Source organism: Thalassophryne amazonica, chromosome 8, assembly GCF_902500255.1.
Source record: "Thalassophryne amazonica chromosome 8, fThaAma1.1, whole genome shotgun sequence".
NCBI classification, from domain to species: Eukaryota; Metazoa; Chordata; class Actinopteri; order Batrachoidiformes; family Batrachoididae; genus Thalassophryne; species Thalassophryne amazonica.
Window position 1 is genome coordinate 113,609,962 of NC_047110.1, and position 13,106 is coordinate 113,623,067.

Genomic DNA, 13,106 nt, shown 5'->3' on the forward strand with positions numbered 1-13,106 from the left:
TACTTTGGTTTTAAGTTTATAATGGTTTGACCCATAACTGTTTTTTAAATAAACAAGATTATTCAAAAATGGATCAATCAAGCTTTGTAAAGCTATATATACGAGGTCTGTTAGAAAAGTGTCGGACCTTTTTATTTTTTGCAAAAACCTGATGGATTTGAATCACGTGTGCTTACATGAGCCAACCTTGAACCTTCGTGCGCATGCACAAATTTTTTCACGGCTGTCGATTGCGGCGACAGCCAGGTAGAAACCATCAGCATTTTTTCGGCACATTCCACTGTGACAGAAGATTTGGCCATGAAAAGAGTGGCGGCGAAATTCGTGCCAAAGCTGCTGATGGTGGAGCAAAAGCGCCTATGTGTTGAAGCCTCACAGCACATGTTGTGACATGCCCACCTCTTCCACCATTTCTCGGATAGTCACACGACTGAAAAGCCACCGAAAGCCGTCTGAATCTTCCCAATGGTGGAAGAGGTGGGCATCATTTTTCGGAGTCCAGCATGTCTTCTGAGACTTCGACACAGAGGCGCTTTTTCTCTGTCAGCAGCTTCGTGCCGAAGCCACCGGCATGAATTTCGCTGCAACTCTTTTCATGGCCAAATCTGCTGATGTCAATCTCTTCTGCAATTTCTCGGTTAGTCACATGACGGCCCCGCATCACCACAGCGTTCACTTTGGAAATGATCTAGTCATTTCAGCATGTTGATGGCTGACGTGGCTTGAGCATGGCTCGCTCTCCACCATTGTGCCGACGTCTTTAAATTGGTTGTACCGCTCCTTAATCTGTGTGATGCCCATAGGATCGTCACCGAAAGCCGTATGAATCTTCCGAATGGTTTCCACCTGGCTGTCGCCCAGTTTCTGGCAAAATTTGATGCAGTTGCGCTGCTCCAGTCGTTACGCCATTTTCCTTGCAATGAAAATCCGACGAGAGACAACACCCATCCTCACACAAAGGCTGCTTACCAGCAAATGACGCAATCAACAGGCGTGAAAAAAATTAATGCTTGCGCTTGGCTCATGCAAGCACACGTGATTCAAATCCAAGAGGATTTTGCAAAAAATAAAAAGGTCAGATACTTTTCTAACAGATTATTTTTAATAACTTTGAAAATATTGAAAAAAACATTTTCATGTAGTCATTATTAGGTGTTGTGAGTAGAATATTGAGGGGGAAAAATGAATTTCATCCATTTTGGAATAAGACTGTAATATAACAAAATGTGGAAGACGTGCAGTGCTCTGAAAACTTTCTCGGTGCCCTGAAATTCAGGCATCTTAAAAATGATTTCTAAATGTCATTGCTCTTCACAGTTCCTCACACATACTCACCCCATCAGACCTCCAAATATTTCAGTCACATAGGAGTAGTCACCCCCAGATTTAGGGATGGTGACGCCGAGCTCAGCGTAGCAGAGCGAACCCAGCGCGGCAATGCAGCCTCCTAGTACCCAAACCACCAACGCCAAACCCACCGAGCCCGAGTGCTCCAGGACACCTTTTGGAGAGATGAAGATCCCAGAGCCGATGATGTTCCCTGTGGAGACCAAAACATTATCTGTCTGCGGGTGTGTCTCAGAGAGAAAGACTGATGTGACATATGTCACAGAAATGTAATTTCTGTGATATACACTCAACAAAAATATAAACGCAACACTTTTGGTTTTGCTCCCATTTTGTATGAGATGAACTCAAAGATCTAAAACTTTTTCCACATACACAATATCACCATTTCCCTCAAATATTGTTCACAAACCAGTCTAAATCTGTGATAGTGAGCACTTCGCCTTTGCTGAGATAATCTCACCTCACAGGTGTGCCATATCAAGATGCTGATTAGACACCATGATTAGTGCACAGGTATTCGGGCTTTTTTTCCCATCAGAATTTTTTCAGAAACTGTTAGAGACTGGCAGCTGGAAACCATTCGAAAAATTTATCTGGCTTTCGGTGAAAATTTTACGGGCTTCACAGAGAATAAGTAGTATTACTACAGCTTTAAGGACGGCTTTAAGGACGCTCGGCGTGCCACGCTCTGTGCTGCCATCGAGAGCCACAAACCACCGGATCATTTCTAAACGGATGGCTCTGTGGAGCCGAGACCGTCGTGTGCACTTTCTCTGGTTATCACAAGAGCTGGACATCAGCCATTTTCCGGCAGATTTCACTTTTAACAAGAGATTTTGTCATGGAAAGCCGAGCGGAGGCTTCGCGCATCACAACCGATTTGCTGATGGAGCGAGCCAAAGGAACACCTCCGTTTTGGTCTCACAGGACGGCTTTCAGATGGCGTTCAGACAGCTGTCGGTGGTTTTTCCATCGAGTGATTATCCGAGAAATTGTGGATGTGCCTGGACATGCCAGAACATGTCCCGTGAGGCTTCATCACGGCGTTGCTGTGCGCCATGCGGCACCGCTGCGACGCGTGAAGCCTCCGCTCCTCTTTCCATGACAAAAACTCCTGTAACAGTGGAATGTGCCGTTCATTTCCAAACTGGACGCTGCGTTTTATCCGGGACGTCGTCTAACTAGCACAGGAATTGTGAAAAGACGTGGCCATCAGCACTTTTTTGGCACATAGAGACAGACGTGCGGAGGAATTCCGCGCGTCGCGGCGGTGCCGCATGGCGCAAAGCAACGCTGTGATGAAGCCTCACGGGACATGTTCTAGCATGTCCAGGCACATGATGGAAAAAAAGCCCAAATCATTCCGCCATTTCCTGACAATGAAAATCCGCCGAGGGGGCTGGACCACTCCTCACTCAAAGCCTGCTCAGAGGCGAATGACGCAACCGACAGGTGTGGAAAAACTCACGCATGCGCACGAGGGTTCAAGCTTGTCTGACGCAATCACACGTGATTCAAATCCATATGGTTTTTGAAAAAAATAATAAGGTCAGATAGTTTTCTAATAGACCTCGTATGTGTAAAACCTACTAAGATTTGTTCAAATGCACAAAAGCGCTGGGACAAAACTACTCCTGTATCTTTTTGTCCTACACCTTGGGACTTTAAACCTATGGCCAGAAGGTAGGAGCTGAAATTCATTAGCCAGGGGGTGGGAGTCATCAACTGTGATGCAGCTGGTTATCCGCTGTAACTGTTTGGTGTATAGGGACTCTAAACTCAGCTGTGACTCACCAATCAGTCAAGTGGACCACTTAATAATCTGACCCAGTCTGTTCCTGTCCTTCAGTGTCAGACTGCCAAACCAGGCCACCAAAGAAAAAGATAAAACAGATTCAATAAAAGCATGATAAAATAGTGTTGACATGGTTCGGCCGATGTGGAAGTACGACAGCTTCCTGAGGCAGAACAAGCGCTGATGTCCCTTCCTACACACCACCTCACAGTTTGCCTCAAACTTCAGCGAATTATCAATGATAGTCCCAAGGTATTTATAAGTTTGCACAATTTCAACTGGTTCACCATTAATTATTGTGTTGTCAGGTGTGCTACCATGCTTCCTGAAATCAATGACCATATCTTTAGTTTTTGATGTATTGATCTGAAGATATGAGTCCTCACACCATTTAACAAAATGGTCAACTACAGGACCATGGCTACTCTCGTTATCCCGCAGCAGACTGACAATCACTGTGTCATCTGCGTATTTTATTTGTTTTTCAATCTTTTTATTGATTTTATTATTTTAAACATTAACAGAAATAAACAACATAACAGTATCATCATATAACTTGTTCAAGTATTACTCTTTACATTCATAACTGTATACCCGAAAAAAAAATAATAAAAATAAAATAAAACAAAAACACCCCCCCTTAAAAAAAAAAAAAAGTCATGTACGTATAAAGAACACTCACTCTACCTGCACTAGGTTAACATATCCAAAAAAAAAAAAAAAAACCAGGAGGACGCTGGTCACACTTTACTTGTTAAAATGATCCATAAAGGGTTGCCATGTTGAGTGGAACATCTTGACATTGTCTCTCAGTGAATATCTGATTTTTTCCAATTGTAAATGGTGCATAACATCTCTCAATAGGGCTGGATGGGTTGGAGGAGCTTTGCTTTTCCAATTCAACAATATAAGACGTCTCGACAACAACGTCACAAAACTCAAAACATGCATTTCTTTTTTACTTAAATCCTTACATGTAGATACACCAAACAATGCCATTATTGGATCTGGGGGGAGTTTCTTCTTAAAAATTTCAGACAGTGTTTCAAATATTTTAACCCAATAAGTGCCGATACTAATGCATGTCCAGAACATATGTGACAATGAAGCGGGAGCCTGGCCACAACGATCACATGTGGGATTTACTCCTGAAAACATTTTAGACATCTTCAATTTGGACAGGTGTAATCTGTGCAATATTTTAAATTGTATTAGTCCATGTCTGCAGCAGATTGAGGAGGATTGAACCCGTTCCTGCGCTGTAGTCCACTGTTCCTCAGTCATGTTAACACCTAGTTCACTGCGGTGCACTGGGAAAGGCTGGAAATATTTCTCTGACAAAGTCACGTACTTGTAAGTACTTGAAAAAATCTTTGCTGTCTATATTAAACTTTTTCTGGAGTTGTTGAAATGTGGGAAAGACATTATCAATAAATATATCTTTAAGTGTATGCACACCTTTGAATTTCCATTGTTGAAATGACAACCCTGAAAACAAAATATGGGCTTGATTATGGACCAACGGCGTTAAAATTGAACATTGATCCCAGTGAAAATGCCTTCTAATTTGAGACCAAATCTTAAGAGAATTAAATACCACAGGGTTTTTGCATTTATATTTACCAAGTTCAAGGTTTGAATAAACTCAAGACCTCAGTCCATTGGGAGAAAAAATTTGACTTTCCATCCGTTCCCAAACAGGTCTATGAGCTCCACCCCCGAATGACATGCAACGTATGTTATAAGACCAATAATAGAGCCGAAAACAGGGCAGTCCCATTCCTCCCATAGGTTTAGGTCTTTGTAAGAATGTTTTTTAATTCTGCGTGTCTTTTTGTTCCAGATAAACTGAGAAATTAAAGAGTCAACTTTCTTGAAAAATGCTTTTGTTAATAAAATGGGAATGCATTGAAACAGAAATAAAAATTTGGGTAAAGTGAACATCCTGACTATATTTATTCTTCCGGCAAGCGAGATAGGTAACTTAGACCACTTTGTAAAGTTTTCTTCTGTTTGTTGAAATAAATTAGTAAAGTTATGTTTGAAGAGGCCAGAAAACTCTTGAGTCACATTTATTCCCAGATATCTAAACCTATTCGAAATGGTGAAAGGAAACGAGGCAAAAATGCTTTTGTTTTGTTTCGCTATGGAGTTAATTGGAAAAAGTATGCTCTTTGATAAGTTAACTTTACATCCTGAAACTTTTCCGAAGTCCATTAACATATTCCTAATTTTCGTCAATGATTTTGTAGGATCTGTGATATATAGTAGCAGATCGTCTGCGTAAAGCGATACTTTATGCTTCGTACCACCTCTTAATATGCCTTTATAGTCCTTTGCAGAGCGTAATGAAATGGCTAAAGGTTCTATAGCAAGAGTGAATAACAGAGGGGACAAAGGACATCCTTGTCTCATGGAGCGATGGAGAGAAAAGGGACTAGAGTTTATCGTGTTTGTCTGTACTGTGGCCCGAGGCATAGCATAAAGCAGCCTGACGAGAGATATATAATTAGAGCCGAGTCCAAACCTCGACAGGGTCGAGAAGAGATAATCCCACTCGACCCTGTCGAAGGCCTTCTCAGCATCCAGCGAAAGTAAAATTTCGGATTGATCATTTGTATCATACGTGTAAATAATATTAAATAACCTCCTAATATTAAAAAACAATTGCCTGTCTTTCACAAATCCCGTTTGGTCCGGGGATACAATTGTTGGTAGAACTGACTCTAATCTCCCTGCTAGTATCTTCGCTAGTATTTTATTATCTACATTTAATAGGCTAATGGGTCTGTATGAGCCTGGTTCGAGAGGATCTTTACCAGGCTTTTGGATCAGAGAAATAGTAGCCTCATACATAGTTGAATTCAAACAGCCTTTACTTTGTGCCTCGTTGTATACATCCAAAAGAAGGGGTGAAATCTGTTCCCCGAAGGCTTTAGAAAATTCTGCACTATACCCGTCTGGACCAGGACTTTTTACCCGTCCGCACCGACTACAGGTCCCCCCTGTAGTCGGTGCGGACCAAGGTAGCTTAGCCGCCGTTAGTTCCCCCCTGGCAGATCCTGAGCAGCCGGGAAAGCAGGCTGACTGGGTGACTGTGAGGAGGAAGCGTAGCCCTAAACAGAAGCCCCGTGTACACCGCCAACCCGTTCACATTTCTAACCGTTTTTCCCCACTCGACGACACACCCGCCGAGGATCAAACTCTGGTTATTGGCGACTCTGTTTTGAGAAATGTGAAGTTAGCGACACCAGCAACCATAGTCAATTGTCTTCCGGGGGCCAGAGCAGGCGACATTGAAGGAAATTTGAAACTGCTGGTTAAGGCTAAGCGTAAATTTGGTAAGATTGTAATTCACGTCGGCAGTAATGACACCCGGTTACGCCAATCGGAGGTCACTAAAATTAACATTAAATCGGTGTGTAACTTTGCAAAAACAATGTCGGACTCTGTAGTTTTCTCTGGGCCCCTCCCCAATCAGACCGGGAGTGACATGTTTAGCCGCATGTTCTCCTTGAATTGCTGGCTGTCTGAGTGGTGTCCAAAAAATGAGGTGGGCTTCATAGATAATTGGCAAAGCTTCTGGGGAAAACCTGGTCTTGTTAGGAGAGACGGCATCCATCCCACTTTGGATGGAGCAGCTCTCATTTCTAGAAATCTGGCTAATTTTCTTAAATCCTCCAAACCGTGACTATCCAGGGTTGGGACCAGGAAGCAGAGTTGTAGTCTTACACACCTCTCTGCAGCTTCTCTCCCCCTGCCATCCCCTCATTACCCCATCCCCGTAGAGACGGTGCCTGCTCCCAGACTACCAATAACCAGCAAAAATCTATTTAAGCATAAAAATTCAAAAAGAAAAAATAATATAGCACCTTCAACTGCACCACAGACTAAAACAGTTAAATGTGGTCTATTAAACATTAGGTCTCTCTCTTCTAAGTCCCTGTTGGTAAATGATATAATAATTGATCAACATATTGATTTATTCTGCCTAACAGAAACCTGGTTACAGCAGGATGAATATGTTAGTTTAAATGAGTCAACACCCCCGAGTCACACTAACTGTCAGAATGCTCGTAGCACGGGCCGGGGCGGTGGATTAGCAGCAATCTTCCATTCCAGCTTATTAATTAATCAAAAACCCAGACAGAGCTTTAATTCATTTGAAAGCTTGTCTCTTAGTCTTGTCCATCCAAATTGGAAGTCCCAAAAACCAGTTTTATTTGTTATTATCTATCGTCCACCTGGTCGTTACTGTGAGTTTCTCTGTGAATTTTCAGACCTTTTGTCTGACTTAGTGCTTAGCTCAGATAAGATAATTATAGTGGGCGATTTTAACATCCACACAGATGCTGAGAATGACAGCCTCAACACTGCATTTAATCTATTATTAGACTCTATTGGCTTTGCTCAAAAAGTAAATGAGTCCACCCACCACTTTAATCATATCTTAGATCTTGTTCTGACTTATGGTATGGAAATAGAAGACTTAACAGTATTCCCTGAAAACTCCCTTCTGTCTGATCATTTTTTAATAACATTTACATTTACTCTGATGGACTACCCTGCAGTGGGGAATAAGTTTCATTACACTAGAAGTCTTTCAGAAAGCGCTGTAACTAGGTTTAAGGATATGATTCCTTCTTTATGTTCTCTAATGCCATATAACAACACAGTGCAGAGTAGCTACCTAAACTCTGTAAGGGAGATAGAGTATCTCGTCAATAGTTTTACATCCTCATTGAAGACAGCTTTGGATGCTGTAGCTCCTCTGAAAAAGAGAGCTTTAAATCAGAAGTGTCTGACTCCATGGTATAACTCTCAAACTCGTAGCTTAAAGCAGATAACGCATAAGTTGGAGAGGAAATGGCGTCTCACTAATTTAGAAGATCTTCACTTAGCCTGGAAAAAGAGTCTGTTGCTCTATAAAAAAGCCCTCCGTAAAGCTAGGACATCTTTCTACTCATCACTAATTGAAGAAAATAAGAACAACCCCAGGTTTCTTTTCAGCACTGTAGCCAGGCTGACAAAGAGTCAGAGCTCTATTGATTGAGTATTCCATTAACTTTAACTAGTAATGAGTTCATGACTTTCTTTGCTAACAAAATTTTAACTATTAGAGAAAAAATTACTCATAACCATCCCAAAGACGTATCGTTATCTTTGGCTGCTTTCAGTGATGCCGGTATTTGGTTAGACTCTTTCTCTCCGATTGTTCTGTCTGAGTTATTTTCATTAGTTACTTCATCCAAACCATCAACATGTTTATTAGACCCCATTCCTACCAGGCTGCTCAAGGAAGCCCTACCATTATTTAATGCTTCGATCTTAAATATGATCAATCTATCTTTGTTAGTTGGCTATGTACCACAGGCTTTTAAGGTGGCAGTAATTAAACCATTACTTAAAAAGCCATCACTTGACCCAGCTATCTTAGCTAATTATAGGCCAATCTCCAACCTTCCTTTTCTCTCAAAAATTCTTGAAAGGGTAGTTATAAAACAGCTAACTGATCATCTGCAGAGGAATGGTCTATTTGAAGAGTTTCAGTCAGGTTTTAGAATTCATCATAGTACAGAAACAGCATTAGTGAAGGTTACAAATGATCTTCTTATGGCCTCGGACAGTGGACTCATCTCTGTGCTTGTTCTGTTAGACCTCAGTGCTGCTTTTGATACTGTTGACCATAAAATTTTATTACAGAGATTAGAGCATGCCATAGGTATTAAAGGCACTGCGCTGCGGTGGTTTGAATCATATTTGTCTAATAGATTACAATTTGTTCATGTAAATGGGGAATCTTCTTCACAGACTAAAGTTAATTATGGAGTTCCACAAGGTTCTGTGCTAGGACCAATTTTATTCACTTTATATATGCTTCCCTTAGGCAGTATTATTAGACGGTATTGCTTAAATTTTCATTGTTACGCAGATGATACCCAGCTTTATCTATCCATGAAGCCAGACGACACACACCAATTAGCTAAACTGCAGGATTGTCTTACAGACATAAAGACATGGATGACCTCTAATTTCCTGCTTTTAAACTCAGATAAAACTGAAGTTATTGTACTTGGCCCCACAAATCTTAGAAACATGGTGTCTAACCAGATCCTTACTGTGGATGGCATTACCCTGACCTCTAGTAATACTGTGAGAAATCTTGGAGTCATTTTTGATCAGGATATGTCATTCAAAGCGCATATTAAACAAATATGTAGGACTGCTTTTTTGCATTTACGCAATATCTCTAAAATCAGAAAGGTCTTGTCTCAGAGTGATGCTGAAAAACTAATTCATGCATTTATTTCCTCTAGGCTGGACTATTGTAATTCATTATTATCAGGTTGTCCTAAAAGTTCCCTAAAAAGCCTTCAGTTAATTCAAAATGCTGCAGCTAGAGTACTGACGGGGACTAGGAGAGAGCATATCTCACCCATATTGGCCTCTCTTCATTGGCTTCCTGTTAATTCTAGAATAGAATTTAAAATTCTTCTTCTTACTTATAAGGTTTTGAATAATCAGGTCCCATCTTATCTTAGGGACCTCGTAGTACCATATCACCCCAATAGAGCGCTTCGCTCTCAGACTACAGGCTTACTTGTAGTTCCTAGGGTTTGTAAGAGTAGAATGGGAGGCAGAGCCTTCAGCTTTCAGGCTCCTCTCCTGTGGAACCAGCTCCCAATTCAGATCAGGGAGACAGACACCCTCTCTACTTTTAAGATTAGGCTTAAAACTTTCCTTTTTGCTAAAGCTTATAGTTAGGGCTGGATCAGGTGACCCTGAACCATCCCTTAGTTATGCTGCTATAGACGTAGACTGCTGGGGGGTTCCCATGATGCACTGTTTCTTTCTCTTTTTGCTCTGTATGCACCACTCTGCATTTAATCATTAGTGATCGATCTCTGCTCCCCTCCACAGCATGTCTTTTTCCTGGTTCTCTCCCTCAGCCCCAACCAGTCCCAGCAGAAGACTGCCCCTCCCTGAGCCTGGTTCTGCTGGAGGTTTCTTCCTGTTAAAAGGGAGTTTTTCCTTCCCACTGTAGCCAAGTGCTTGCTCACAGGGGGTCGTTTTGACCGTTGGGGTTTTACATCATTATTGTATGGCCTTGCCTTACAATATAAAGCGCCTTGGGGCAACTGTTTGTTGTGATTTGGCGCTATATAAAAAAAAAATTGATTGATTGATTGACTTTTTGAACACTGCATATTTTGAATAGCCCGTTTTATTTCCTCTAATGTTATTTTTTGTTCCAACTGCATTCTATGTTCGAAAGATATAGATTGGATTTGAAGACCTTCAAAAAATTTCTCAATTAATATTGGATCATTTTTAGATTCTGAAGAATAAAGTTTTGTATAATATTCAAGAAATGTTTTATTAATCTGCTTCGGGTCATTAGTTGTCTGCCCTGTACTCATTTTTATTTCTGTTATTAACCACGAGGCTGCAACGTCTTTAATCTGCCGTGCTAACAGTCTACCTGTCTTTTCTCCATGCTCATAATACTTGTGTCTAAGCTGCGTCAGCAATTTAGTTGTGTCATTCGTGTAAAGTAAGTTAAGCTCTGTTTGCAATGAAACCTTTTTTTTGTAAAGTTCCGTAGAAGGTGAAACTGAGTATTTCCTATCTATCTCTAACAGTTCTTCAGCAATTTTTGATTCCCTTTCCCTTCGTTGTTTATTCCTTTGGCTGCTCAATGAGATAATCTGACCTCTCAAATATGCCTTTAGTGTACCCCGTGTGACCTCTGGTGTATCGTTTATTGAAATAAATATTTCAATCTGATTCTTTATTTCCTCAATTAACCGGTTATCTGACAGCATGCTATTATTAAATCGCCATTTTTGTGCGGTTGATCCATATCCAATAGCTAACTGAAGAAATACTGGACTATGATCAGACAATACTATTGGCTTGTAATCACAACTTTGAATCTGTGTCAGAAACTTGTAGTCTAGCAAGAAGAAATCAATTCTGGAATACGAGCGATGAGCAGGAGAAAAATAAGAAAACTGCTTTATCTTTGGAGACAAAATGTTGGGAAAGTGTAAGTACACAGACCCACAACAGGGGGCGCAAATGAACGGACAATGGAATAGGTCAAATAACAACACTTTACTGTTGCGAACGTGCACAACAAACACAACAGATTACACAATAGATCAGAGGTCAAATTACAAGGTGTCGTGTGGGCAGGCTCGAAGATAGGAGACGCCTGTCCAAAGCAGAACCGGAACCACACGATTTCCTCCGCCACCAGACCCCGGGAATACTGGAGCCGCCAAGTCCCGAACTCCCAGGTGGCCACTGCCTCCGCGTGTCGGACCTGGTACTGCTGGCGAGGAACAAAAACACAATTAAACGTGGGTGCGTCTGCACCCAGCAATCTGCACGGCAGGGAAGCTACCTCCACCTCTCGTTGGAGAAAAGTCTGTTATCACTCACAAAAATCACAAAAAGGGCTTTCTATCAAGCAGTCAGGCTGAGGATATTACCTTTCAGGTAGAACGATATCTCGGCAAAGAGGTGGAGATGACGTCTTGCTGATATACCGATGCAGATCAGATGAGTGGTGACAGCTGTCACAGCTGATGAGTGTCAGCTGTCACCCCGGCTGCTCCTGTGAGGCGGCAGCGCCCTCTGGTGCCTGGAGCCCACACTCCAGGCAGGGTGCCCTCTGGTGGTGGTGGGCCAGCAGTACCTCCTCTTCAGCGGCCCACACAACAGGACCCCCCCCCTCAACGGGCGCCTCCTGGCGCCCGACCAGGCTTGTCCGGGTGGCGGCGGTAGAAATCGGCCAGGAGGGCCGGGTCCAGAATGAAGCTCCTCTTCACCCAGGAGCGTTCTTCAGGTCCGTACCCTTCCCAGTCCACCAAATACTGGAAGCCCCGGCCCATCCTACGGACATCCAAAAGCCGGCGCACAGTCCAAGCCGGCTCGCCATCGATGATCCGGGCAGGAGGCGGTGCCGGACCCGGAGTACAGAGGGGTGAGGTGTGATGTGGTTTGATTCGGGACACGTGAAATACAGGATGGATCCGCAGTGAGGCCGGCAGCTGAAGCCTCACTGCGGCTGGACTGATGACCTTCTGGATTTTGAAGGGACCGATGTAATGGTCCTGTAACTTGGGGGAGTCCACTTTGAGGGGGATGTCCTTTGTCGACAACCACACCTCCTGCCCTGGCCGATACGCAGGGGCCGGGGTCCGCCGACGGTCTGCATGGGCCTTTGACCTCATCCGGGCCCTCAGCAAGGCAGAACGGGCGGCACGCCACACCCGACGGCACTTCCGTAGGTGGGCCTGGACCGAGGGCACACCGACCTCTCCCTCAACCACTGGAAACAAAGGCGGTTGGTACCCCAGACATACCTCGAAAGGGGAGAGGCCGGTGGCTGACGACACCTGGCTGTTATGGGCATACTCGATCCAGGCCAGATGGGTACTCCAGGCCGCCGGGTGCGCGGCTGTCACGCAACGCAGGGCCTGCTCCATCTCCTGATTGGCCCGTTCTGCTTGCCCGTTGGTCTGGGGATGGTACTCGGATGAGAGACTCACCGTGGCCCCGCGATCTGAGACAATGTCTGTTGGGATCCCATGCAGCCGGACGACGTGGTGAACCAGGAGGTCCGCTGTCTCCTGGGCCGTCGGGAGCTTCGGGAGGGCCACAAAGTGGGCCGCCTTGGAGAATCGGTCCACTATCGTGAAGATGGTGGTGTTACCCTGGGACGGCGGGAGACCCGTGACAAAATCCAGGCCGATGTGGGACCAGGGGCGATGGGGCACGGGCAGCGGCTGGAGCAGACCCGAAGCCCTACGATGGTCAGCCTTGCCCCTGGCGCAGGTGGTGCAGGCCTGGATATAATCCCGGACGTCGGCCTCTAGGGACGCCCACCAGAAGCGCTGCTGGACAACTGCCACGGTTCTTCGCACCCCTGGATGACAGGAGAGCTTAGAGC

General features: G+C 43.8%; 1 protein-coding gene across 1 annotated transcript in view; it reads right to left on the minus strand.

The window, feature by feature from the left end:
• Positions 1–1,317: 1,317 nt before the first annotated feature.
• The window catches only part of LOC117516346 (asc-type amino acid transporter 1-like), a 51,065-nt gene continuing 39,276 nt past the window's right edge, over positions 1,318–13,106 (minus strand). Inside the window, exon 2 of the mRNA XM_034177304.1 lies at positions 1,318–1,540. Coding sequence (XP_034033195.1) covers positions 1,332–1,540 — 209 coding nt within the window. The 3' untranslated portion in view covers positions 1,318–1,331. The remainder of the gene's footprint in view (positions 1,541–13,106) is intronic.